The sequence below is a fragment of the Alligator sinensis genome, unplaced genomic scaffold, assembly GCF_000455745.1.
Source record: "Alligator sinensis unplaced genomic scaffold, ASM45574v1 scaffold866_2, whole genome shotgun sequence".
NCBI classification, from domain to species: domain Eukaryota; kingdom Metazoa; phylum Chordata; order Crocodylia; family Alligatoridae; genus Alligator; species Alligator sinensis.
Genome location: NW_005841900.1, coordinates 778,891 through 791,169, shown reverse-complemented (window position 1 = coordinate 791,169; position 12,279 = coordinate 778,891). Strand labels below are relative to the sequence as shown.

Below are 12,279 nucleotides of genomic sequence, written 5' to 3'. Positions count from 1 at the left end.
CGCTCTTCCTAAACAGAAAATGTGGGTTCAAACCCTCTGAGGGTGAGAATGGCCTAGAATCCAGATCTTTCCAGTTTGTCCTGGTGTCTTAACTGCTAGACTACTGGACAAAGGGTGAATCAAATCAGGAAACAGTATCTGCAGCATCCAGAACCACTTGCAGGGAAGTGACTCTTGACTGAGTGATGAGGTCAAGATTTAAGTTATAAAAAGTATCTACCAGGGATCTTGGCTTTCTCTGTTTAAAAACTTTAAAATCTAAACCCGAAAAGCTGTGTTTTTCCATGATTAAAATGAAACACCACACAGACACACATCAGTTGAACACAATGTTTTATTGCTGTAGTAACAATTTTAAAGCAACTTGGAAGCCTACTGCTGCATATGAAAATTGTGAAGCTTGGGCAGTGTCTCTTGCACACAAATGAAGGACAGTTGCTGGGGCAAGACTGGATTGTGGTAACCAGACTGCCACAAGAAAATCAAACTCCACTAATGGCTTGCAACCCACTAGGCATGAGAGAGACTGGAGTGCTTGCAGTACCCATATTATGGCAGACCCATGCCATAATATAATAACAGTCATAACAACAGTCCTCAGCCTCCTACCACACCTGAGAAGTGATGGTTAAAAGTATTGGTAGAGACCTAACAGCCTCATTGCATAAATGTAACCAGACTCAGAGCAAGCCAGAAAGTCAATGGCTTTGTAGGAGAAACCTACAAACTAGATCTACATTTCAACTTAGTTGTGTCACTAAAGAACTAAAGTATCCACTTCAAAGCAAAGCCTGTAAGAGACAAAAGCCAAGGTGCATTGAAAACATGACTGTAAATACATCCTGGCTAACATGTTCCCCTTTTGATTAAGACCTATTTCCCAAAGCAAACATCCAATATCTGTCTAAAGCTTTATGCACAAGTCAGTCTGCTAACTTCATTTAACCCAAAACTAACTCACCCTTATTCCCCCTGTGGTCTTTGATCCTCACCTCTCATTTGCAGAATAGCTGGTCAGTCTCTAAATGTTTATTATGGATTACCTCCATTTACATTTTGGCCTAATAAACCTGATTTGGCCTAAGAAAAGTATCCCATACAATCAAGATATCTCTCTCAAAACAGGCATTCAATGTCTGTCAAATATCTGTCAGAAACCATTTACTGCAACTCCATTGTTAGCTACCGAAATATAGTGATGTGTAATCAATTTCCTAGAGGTATCTTATTCAATCAATACCCATCCCATTTAATTCCAAAACTGATCAAATGCTTGCAAACTTCACAAACAGTATACAATTGTAATATGTTAATTCCACCCTTGCCTGCTTTGTTCGGACTTTGATTAACTATCAAGAAGGAATGCTTTGAAGCTATACAATTAAAACAGTATAAAAGGCAAGACAGAACTGCCAGCAAGGTGGGTGCAGTCCAGGAAAGACCCAAGAAGCCATCCTGCACCACCCAGCCAGAAGTGAAGGATCCACGCTGTGAGGCTGTACAAGAACTGCTTCCTGCCTGTTTGAGGATAGAGTCTCCTGCAGCTAACACAAGGACTGTGTGGTAATATAGCTCATTTTATATTAGGAAAGTCTTCTTCTGTCATTTAGTTTTGTAACTTGTCAGTAATTATTAAAACAAGCCTTTCTGCTATTCATCAACTGACTGCTGTGTCAATTCATAAAGCACTAGGTTTGAAATTCGTTTCTAAGTGCAACATCTACCAGTGCCTCAATCATTATAATAAATTCTAAATATCTATATATTTTGGCATTTGATTATCATAGAAAATCAGAATTCCCCCTGCCCCCTTCACTCACCAGCACATAGGTCCAGCTGCAGCTGTGCGCCCCCCACTTTTGTGGCACTGAGCAGCCCTGTTATGCCCATGCCATTGCTCCACACTCCCAGGCCACAGTCCCCCTGGGCCCTTTCAGTGCCCTTCACTTGCAGAACACAGCCCCTTGGACTCTACCAGTGTACCTAAATCCCCATCCACAGCATCCCAGCCCTGCTGGTGCCCCTCACTCATAACTCACAGCTCCCTATCCACCCTGCCAGAGGGGGCCCCCAGCTGCTGAGGCTACAGGACCAGGGTCAGGGCCTGCAGCCCCCTCACCTCCTCCGCCAGCAGCAACCAAATCCTGGCTGCCACCCATGAGAGGTCACAGCTGCTGGCTGTGCTGCCTGTGCTCCAGCCGCAAAGCGAAGCCTGTGGAATTGTGGGGGGAGGGGTGGGCTAGGATGCAGGCTGGGGGCTCCCCACCCTGCTGCTCTCCCCCTGGGGCCTCCATGGCCCAGCAGGTGGGACCCAGAATGAGAGGGCACAGTGGGTTGGACAGGCTTGGTGCAGCCACCAGGAGCCCCGCATCAGCCATGTTACCTGGCAGCAGTGTGGGGCAGTAGCACAGATTTGTGTCCCCTGCTGCTGCCGGGTGGGCAGGGGGCACTTTACCATGGCGGTGCAGCTGGTGCGGGACTCCCAGGGGGGAGGGTGGGGAGCTCTGAGCCTGCAGCAGGCAGCGCACATCCTCCCCCACCCCACACACGTATGTGGAGGGCACATGTGCCCCCCAACCCCTCTGGGAGTGTGCATTATAGCAGGGAGCCAGCCCCTTCTCTCCCCACTAGATGAGCTGCCCATGGCTGTCCTGCTCCCTGGCCGGGCCCCTTGGCCACACATTCCTACCCTAGCCCTGGGCCCTATCCACTACCCCAGCTGGGCAGCAGCCCTAGCCCCAGCCTTGCCCCACTTCCTCCTGCTCTCCCACCCTCACTGTGTGGGCCTCACTCTGCACCCCTCCCATAGACTTACCTGTGGGAGCTGCTCTCCATGTTGCCTGGCTGCCACACGCATGTGTGCATGTGCATGTGGTGCCCCCTGCTTGATTGCTCTACTCTCTCTCCCCCCAGTCCCAAGCAGCCCCTTGCAGGCTAGAACTACGCCGGCCTACAAAGGGAAACCCACCATTTGCTGCATTTTTCTCCTTAACAGGCAAAAATCCATGTTTTTCCAAAGCAAACAGAAAACCCAGATTTCCTGCTAATTACTTTCTTTTTGAGACCTCATCTACTTTACAAAGGATTAATTCTCCAGGGGTCATTATAAATTCAGTTAGCTCCAGAGCAATATACATACTACATCATTATTGCAAATAAGCAGTTACACAAACAAGTTTGAATTCCTATTAAAAGAGTGATTTAATGGTTTTGAAAGCTTTTCAAAGAACACTCCTGGCAGGCAAGCAAAGGGCCAATAGATAATCTTAGAACATGTCTGAACAGCCTTTAATATTTGCAAGAGGCACAACACAAGTATTTTGGACTGGGGGAGAGGTGTGCACTCAAATTTGAATGAGAATTAACCCAGCCATAAGGAAATCCTTCTTTACCCCATTCACAGGCTATTACCTCAGTATCTCACCAGAAAGACTCCATGGGACTCTGCAGCATGCAGCACTGATGATACACCAAACAACAGGTTCTTCAGAAATATAGGTCACTCCAAATTAGGTAAAGATTTGAATCTTTAAAGCAATTCTAACCATGTAATACCTTGTTTTCTCTGAACTCTTTTAAAGAAAGCAAAGCTAAACTTTTAGAATCATTCTAGGATTTTTAAGGAGTAAGTCGGGTTACTCTGCATGAGGCAACCTGAAAAATATCCCATTACACAGATGACTTCACTGGAATATACTCTATTTATTCATATACCACATGCGCCTCTCCCCTTCCTCTCTCCCTCCTTCCCCCCACCATATCAGGCCTGCAAAATTGGGGTGCATGTCTTAAACAAGAAAGATAATCTTTCTTCACTGGAATAGAAGAAGGATGGAATAGAGCAAGTAGACACTGTGATTTGTGGCTGTCAAGAGGGCCACCAATACTCCCTGGGGCTGCAAAGAGCCGGGGAAGAGTCCAGTACAGTACCACTGGCAAGGTAGTAGCTTTTGGCTGAAGAGCCACTGAGCTGGCTGACGGTGAATGAGCTGCTGTATGCAGTTTGTAGTTTCTTGATGAAGCTTGTGATGTGGAAACACTTATTATATACGAAACATAAATGAAGAACTATTTAAAACAAAGAAATAACACCATTTTACTGCTGACAAGGCAAGGGTTTGAGGCCTAACCTTGTTGCCATTCTGCTCCAACTGCAAGTTCCTCCTGCTTCACTTGGCCTGTCCACTGGACTGTCACACCTCCTGGGCACTCTCTTTGAAGGAGGACTTACTCTAGGTCACACACAGGATGGACCAGCCATCATAGAGGACATTCCGGTTTTCTGCTACTCTGTCCTCTATTGATACGAAACCGGATGCCTTTATGTCCTCTATTTTTCGTAAGACATAAAGGCATTGGGTTTCGTAGCAATAGAGGAAAAAGGACAATCGGACCGTCCTCTATGATGACACCCTAGTCACACAGTCAATCATGACTCTGGAAAAATCTTTTTTTCCTATACTCTGCCTTCCAAAAAGAAAATGTATATTGTATTTCGGGGTGTGGGGACAATACAGTATGTCCCACAGGGAGTTTAAAACGGCTCAAAGTGCTGTGTGTATAAAAGTGTGTGTGTTGTACAGTTTTTTTTGTTTACAGTTTTTAAAAAATTGATTTGTGCAAAACTACCTCCATAGGCAGAAAGGAATTATTTGTTGCTGGCAAAAGCAAAGTTTGTTTTGAAGTCAGATGTTTTCAAAGGAGAGAGAGTTTACCAGACACTTATACAGCAAACAAACTTGTGAGTGACTAGGACATTTTCCTAGACTGACTGATAGACTTCAACCATGATCTGAAACAAGAATGATGCAAGACCCTGCTCTTTGTTCTATAGTCAGCATATAGATAATGATATTAAGCGAGGTAAAAATAGTTTTCCTACACCTTTATACCAGAGCCAGGTAATTCAGCCATGTGACCATGGAATCATTCAAAACTGTAAGGGCCACAAGTCATGTTGTTCAGAGGATTATGAGATATAGATAGCACCTCAGTTGCGAGTATCAACGACTTAGCAAAAAACTAACACCTCTGGATGAATGACATGCTCGACAGAGCCTGGAAAAATGCGAAACAAAATGCTAACATTAACTGTTCTCATAGAGAAGGTTTTGTACTACTGACAGATACAAATCAGGGACCAGATGGCATGAACAGAGGATAATGTCTGCTGACCCAGCCAAAGGAGAGAAAGAATCTGGTGTCCCATGATCACCTCTTGGAGAAACTGGCCAATTGTCGCCTTGGGTCCTCCACGATCCACTGGCTGGAAAATTGGCTCCTGGGTCGGACCCAGAGGGTAGTAATCGATGGAAGTCACTCATCGTGGTGTCCTGTGACCAGTGGGGTCCCCCAAGGCTCTGTCCTTGGACCCATACTGTTCAACATCTTCATTAATGATGTGGACACTGGAGTCAGAAGTGGACTGGCCAAGTTTACCGATGACACCAAACTTTGGGGCAAAGCATCCACACCAGAAGACAGGCGGGTGATCCAGGCTGACCTGGACAGGCTCAGCAAGTGGGCGGACGAGAATCTGATGGTGTTCAACGCCGATAAATGCAAGGTTCTCCACCTTGGGGAAAAAAACCCGCAACATCCTTATAGGCTCGGCAGTGCTATGTTGGCTAGCACTATGGAAGAAAGAGACTTGGGGGTCATAATTGACCACAAGATGAACATGAGCCTGCAATGCGATGCGGCGGCTAGTAAAGCGACCAAAACGCTGGCTTGCATCCATAGATGCTTCTCAAGCAAATCCCAGGACGTCATTCTCCCCCTGTACTCGGCCTTAGTGAGGCCGCAGCTGGAGTACTGTGTCCAGTTTTGGGCTCCACAATTCAAAAAGGATGTGGAGAAGCTTGAGAGAGTCCAGAGAAGAGCCACGCACATGATCAGAGGTCAGGGAAGTAGACTCTACGATGACAGGCTGAGAGCCCTGGGGCTCTTTAGCCTGAAAAAGCGCAGGCTCAGGGGTGATCTGATGGCCACCTACAAGTTTATCAGGGGTGACCACCAGCATCTGGGGTCACCCCAGATGTTTGTTCACCAGAGCGCCCCAAGGGATGACGAGGTCGAATGGTCACAAACTACTTCAAGATCTTTTCAGGCTGGACATAAGGAAGAATTTCTTTACTGTCCGAGCCCCCAAGGTCTGGAACAGCCTGCCACCGGAGGTGGTTCAAGCGCCTTCATTGAACACCTTCAAGATGAAACTGGATGCTTATCTTGCTGGGATCCTATGACCCCAGCTGACTTCTTGCCCTTTGGGCGGGGGGCTGGACTCAATGATCTTCCGAGGTCCCTTCCAGCCCCGATGTCTATGAAACCTGATGTCTATGAATGCATCCAATATACTTCTTATGACAGCAACATGGTCTATTACGGGACACCAACTGATGAAACTATACTTCAGAAGCAGCTCACATGTACCACCGCAGAGGATACTAAGACGACAGTACATAAGTACCCGCGTTATCCAGTAACATGCAAAAAGTTTTAAACACTTTGCCAATTTATAGCAGAGCACTTCTGTGAAGACTTCAGCTGTTTGGGTTTTTTTAATCAAAGAGAAGATTTTGTTGACAAAAAACTGGAAGCTGTTCTCAAACAAAAACAACAGACGTCATGAGGCCATACATTTTTCTGAATTATCTTCCATATTATACTATCCATTGTTTATTGCTGTATTTACTGCATTTGTGGTTGTTTGCACAGTTTCAAGTACATGTTCCAAAATTAAAGCTGAGGGGTGGGGGGGTGGAATTTTTGCAATGAAGTGCCATGCTACCAGTTTCTGTATTCTGTTTTGTTTTTAGGTTCTTTCCATTGATTAGCATAATCCACTAATTAACTGGATAAGCCTGTTGGGGAGACACCTATTCAAATAACTGGAATCTAATAAAGTATCTATACATGAGGTTACCTGGCATTTCCTATTCTAAGCGACTATTTCCAGGTGCTTATAACTTAGCCCAATGTTAGCCCTCTGGGATGAAATTTTCCATGTAAGGTATTTGCTTCAGATTGATATTTTCTCTCAACGTTAAAAAAAAACAGTTCATCCATTTATGGGAATGAGATTATGTACTAAAACACTGTTTCCCCCCAAGTTAAGAAAATATTTTAAAAACTGTATAGTTGAAAAGACTCTCAAAGCCTCCATACTTTGGAGGAAGCAGTTTAAAGGCAGAGGTTTCCGCAGCAAGAAAAATACAAAACACACAGGTAACCCAGGTAGGTGTCAAATATAGTTTTTTATTACTTAGTTTTTTAAAAAGCCATGAGAAACGACACCTAAAGACCTACTTTATACTTGCTTTATAAAGCCTGGAGGATTTTGATATTTTCCATGTTATGGTAGTATAAGAGTGATGCTATAGCCATAATAGTCCAGAAATTATGCTAGAAGCAAGGATTTTGGTCCAATAAAAGATAACTCCCTAAGAAATCCTTGCCTCTATACAAAGCCTACTCAAAAGCTCACAAATGCTAGAGTTCAGGTTGCCTATGCAACATTAATAAGCTTTCTAATGGCAGGACATTCTGATACAATACTTGATTACATGTTCCCACACTATTTTTTCCAAAGACTAGTTTCTTATTCAATCCACATAACTGTGTTCAGTTATTAAGCAGTTATCCAGTATTTTGTTTCAACCTCATTATTTGGTATGGGGCCAGATACCCTTTTTATGTGCACACCAATTGACAAACATTAACAAATACACTCTCTCAATAACACTATGAGAGGATCCAAGGAGAAAAAACAGGAGAAACAGAAGAAAAACCAAGACACAAAGAGATTAGGGACAAAACAGAATATTAAGTTATGTATCCAGTTTGGGACATCTACACAAGATTTCTGTAGGAAAAATACTATATGATGATTTAATTCACCAAGCAATTTTACAGGCCATTTTTATTACAGCATTTCCTAAATTAAAATGCAAAGACAAACAATCAAACAACATTATGTAGTTTGTGTTTATTTGAAATTAATTACATATGTTGTGAAAGTCATTTTTATCCTTTATAATAAAACTTTAAACAATTATGCACTGTGAGGAAAAAATTAAACATTATTTCTGTGGAAAGATAGGGTACCCTGAAATATGGATGACAACAACATCAGGGCATATATTAACTCTATAAGAAATATTTTCCCAAGATAATGTATTAGTGCCATCTGCTGGCATAGAGGACATAAATGTAAGGTTTATGCCATAAGACTGATTCACTTTGATACAGTGAAACTATAACTCTTAAGGTTAGTCTGATAGATACAGGACAAATGATCCAAGGATCCTACTAAGGTAGGTGCAATTTACCCCTAAAGTATGAATGGTGCTGTATGTACAATAGAGGTTTTACTACCATCATCATAATACTGAACTTGCACAAACTATTTAGCTACAATAAATGATATCAGACTACATGATCATAGTAACTCTATTTCACTTCTTGACTTTGTGTCTCATGCATTTGTTTTACAGGTATAAATACTGTACTGCATGCTAACAAGAGGGCAGTGCACATCTGCCCCTGTCAGAAGTCCAGGTGACTCATAAGTTCCAACTACTTTTCCAATAGCGCTAGGGGTTAAATAACTGTAACAGCAGCACAAAAAATATGCTCTGTGGGGACTGTGGAAATCCTGTACCTAAACACATCTAACACAAAAGTTATAATTAAGCAACTCTGAAGACAGTCACCATAGTTAATTCCATCCCTCAAATAGTGAAGCTTCAGAAATGTTTACAAAAAAAGGAAAGCGTGCAACATCAGGATAAAGATGCCTTGGAAGAAAAACATTTCCAGATGATACAACATAAAGACAAAGGTATTCTTGCTTTTGTTCTAAAGCATTAAAAGCAGGGGCAGGCAAAACATGGCCCATCAAATGATTCTGTCAGGCCCCTGGCTGCTCCTCTGAAGAACTGTATGTGGCATGTGGCTGCCCTGGCTTTTGGCACTTCTTGCTCTTCTCCCTTCCCCAGGCTGGAGCCTGCCCTGTCCCAACCCCCAGTCCCCAGTATACATTCCAAGGCGGGGGGTGCTGAGCTCCACTCCTGTATTAAAGCATAAAGACATCTTCATGCAAGCAAAATAATGGAGAGGCAGGGAAGGAGTGTTGACTGCATTCAGCTCTGGAACAGATTCTGTATTGCTGAAAACTCAAGTCTCAAATGAACATGAGACAGAATAGTTTACAAACCAGAATTCTATATAACAACCACAATGAGATTTAAGACATGGACAGGCAAATATCTGTTTTGTAAAATCCCTCTTATCAGGCATGAGTGAAGAATGGGGGGTGCCACGTATCTACAAATGCTGGTTACCTGAGGCCAGTGGTTTTTGGCCAGACGCAAAGTATTGGGTGGGGGGGGGCGGCGCATACGCGCAGCAGGCTGCATGCAGAGCTGGGGGGGGGGCGTGGCAGGGGCCAGGCAGAGTGGCTACAGCGCAGGGTGGTGGGCAGCAGCGGTGGCCACCACATGCGAGCTTTCCACCCTGCCCGCGGCCAGCCAGCCTGACAGAAATTCCAGTTAATGGAGTGTTCTGGTTAGTCAAATGCCAGATAACGGGGATTTTACTGTATATAGATATAAATTACACCAGGATCAGGAATAAGCAAATGTGCAGCTACCTCAGGGTATCATAAGCAACTAGCACATGGCTTGTTAACAGGTGGCAGAGGAGCAAATTAAAGCCTTTTTGTCATTACTTAACAGCTACTCTGGGATGGACACAGATAAAACCTATATCAGGATAACTTATGCTGGTACAGTTTTATCTTTATTCTTTCAGATCTGTCTCTCCACTACACTGGGCAAAATCACCTCAATTTACAGCAGGAAAGGCCAACACACAACATGCATGCCACAAGTAGCATGGGCAGCCTCTGTGAGCAGTATGCAACAGATTGGGAAAGAAGCAGGGAACACAACAGCAGATAGTTGTGAAGGGACAAGTAGTAAGTCTTTTGCAATATTGTACAAGATGACAGTTTCATAAGTTGGCTAACTGGTTGAAAAATAACTCTGAGTAGTTATCTACCTATCCCAGAAAAGTTGGTCATTATACAAAACCAATATAAATTACACTGATAATAACTGTTAATATGTCAAGACCCCCAATCAATTAGCATTGTTATAAGAAAATAAAAGTTGAATACCATAAAACAAACTTTGGTAGCTTTAACACGACTTAACCAGCCATACTTAAAGTAAAATCACCGGAAGGTTTAAATAGACACCCAGAATTTTTTTTTTTTTTAAGTTATATTATCAAATTATATATTACTTCCCTTTTAGAATGTTATTATCACTAGAATATACCACAAATTTGCTCATTGGGATAAGTACATTAAAGAGAAAAAAGGACTGTGCTAGCCAAAAGAAATAAAACAACCAGTAGATAAAAGAACATACCATATGTTTACAGCGTACCTGCATTAACTAACAGCAAACATCACAAAAAAGTCACATTTGCCAATAGTTAAAAGAAATCTTTTCAGCATAGAAGGGATAAGAAGTGTTGAAATTTAACATAGCACTGTTATAAAAAGTGAACATTTGTTAACAGTTAAGAGCAATCATTAACAATTTATACCAGTGATCACCAAAACATGATCTGAGTGGGCCATAGCTCACATCATAGCTACCCCCTTGCAATTAAAAATTTAACAACTAAGAGTGAATGGTGATCTGCAATAAATTTTGAGGTCTGACAGTGGTCTGTTGATACTAAAAGTTTGGGAACCACTGATATAAGCCATTATTATAACAATGCTTACCTCTCATAAATGGTTTTTAAAGTCAGTTGATCTGGAACTCCTTCAGTCTCTTCCAAATACAGTATCAGCCAAGATGTTCTGTATGGCCACTGCTCTGTAAGGTTGATCCAACTAGCTAGTCTATCCCAGTTGAAAGTGATCTGATTTGCTCTCAACAAACGTCCTAAAAAATAAAAAAATGAGGGAGGTGAAACTTTACTTTTAAATGGCACAAACTTGTGTTGAGCTTTATACAACAGATAAAAGCCTTATAATTCTCTAATAGCAGAAAGCAGAAAAATGTTCATGGTAGTTTAAAATTTAACATTATAGACCTAAAATAATTTCATATCCCAAGTAATGTAATTTACAAATTATACTACTTACAATAACAAATCCTAGCTGATACCCGTCTCAATTTCAAACAACATCACAACTGTGAGCCTCAGCTGTAACAGGAAAATGGACAATAGCCATCCTGTTAGAGGTAAGAATTAGGATCCTATAGCAAAGCTTCATCACCAGGAAGACTGCTCACTGCCTGTCTGTTTTGCCCAATTTCAGCCACATTCTTTTGGCACCACGTTCAGGCCATTCAGAGAATCAAAAACAGCTAGAAGGGGCCTTTGCAAGTCATACCTAGTCCAACCCCTTGCCCGAGGCAAGATAATCCCACTCCAAACCATCCCATACAAGTCCTTGTCTAACCAATTACTAAAACTACACAAAATTAACCCTGTTGCACAACTACAAGGCATAGCACCCTAACCTGCAACAAGTAAATCAGGGGGACAATGGCAGTCAGTGTTCTGCTGCTGTAAAGAGTTAATATATGTTCACAGGATCCAATGAAGAGAGCAGGCAAAAACCCCAGTCTGTAACAATCTGACCATGAGGTAAAATTCCTTCCTGACCCCAAACATGGAGATCAGTCTAACCCTGAGGCAAGACTCTCTAGCACAGGGGTGGGCAATTATTTGGGCCCCAAGGGGCATATAGGGAGTTTTACTGAGCTATCGTGGGTCGTATCAGCACCTCCCTTCCCAACCCCCACCAACTCTCCAAAACTTCATATAGGGCTTTGGTGGGCAATCCACTCCCTGCATGCCCTACCCTGCCGGGGGACATGGCAGGGGATGTACGGTGGTTTGTGGAGGAAGTGTGTGCATGCAGGGAGGGGGGCAAGGAGGTTGTCTGGGAGCCAGCTGGGGGTGAGGGGAGGGAGTGGGAGACAGGGGGGCATGTACAGCAGAGCTCACCCAGTCTGCAGCTGCCCTCCCACAGTGCTCTACACAGGGCTGAGCCCTGCCCAAAGCAGCCCATGCGGTGCTCCTGCTCATATCTGCCAGCCCTGGTCCCAGCTCAGGCCCTGGTCCTGGCCAGCACACAACTTCTGGTGGGGCTGTTCTTCATGTGGCTGCAGCTGGCCAACTGCTGCTCTGCTCCCCTTGCCTCCAGAGCTGCAAGCTGAAGCCTGCTCTCCTGAAGCAGCACAGCAG

At 43.5% G+C, this 12,279-nt stretch overlaps 1 protein-coding gene across 8 annotated transcripts in view; it reads right to left on the bottom strand.

Moving 5' to 3' along the window:
• KIDINS220 (kinase D interacting substrate 220) overlaps window positions 1-12,279 on the bottom strand; it is a 137,051-nt gene that overhangs the window by 64,219 nt on the left and 60,553 nt on the right. For 7 of the 8 annotated variants that reach the window (XR_003092763.1, XM_014517321.2, XM_025197602.1 and 4 more), the window contains exon 22: window positions 10,802-10,964. Coding sequence is in view for 7 of the 8 variants with exons in the window: in XM_014517321.2 (XP_014372807.1) it covers window positions 10,802-10,964 (163 nt within the window). In the remaining variant the exon portion in view is untranslated. Of the gene's footprint in view, window positions 1-7,248; window positions 9,072-10,801; window positions 10,965-12,279 lie in introns of those variants that run through there. The other variant, XM_025197607.1, reaches the window with a different exon arrangement.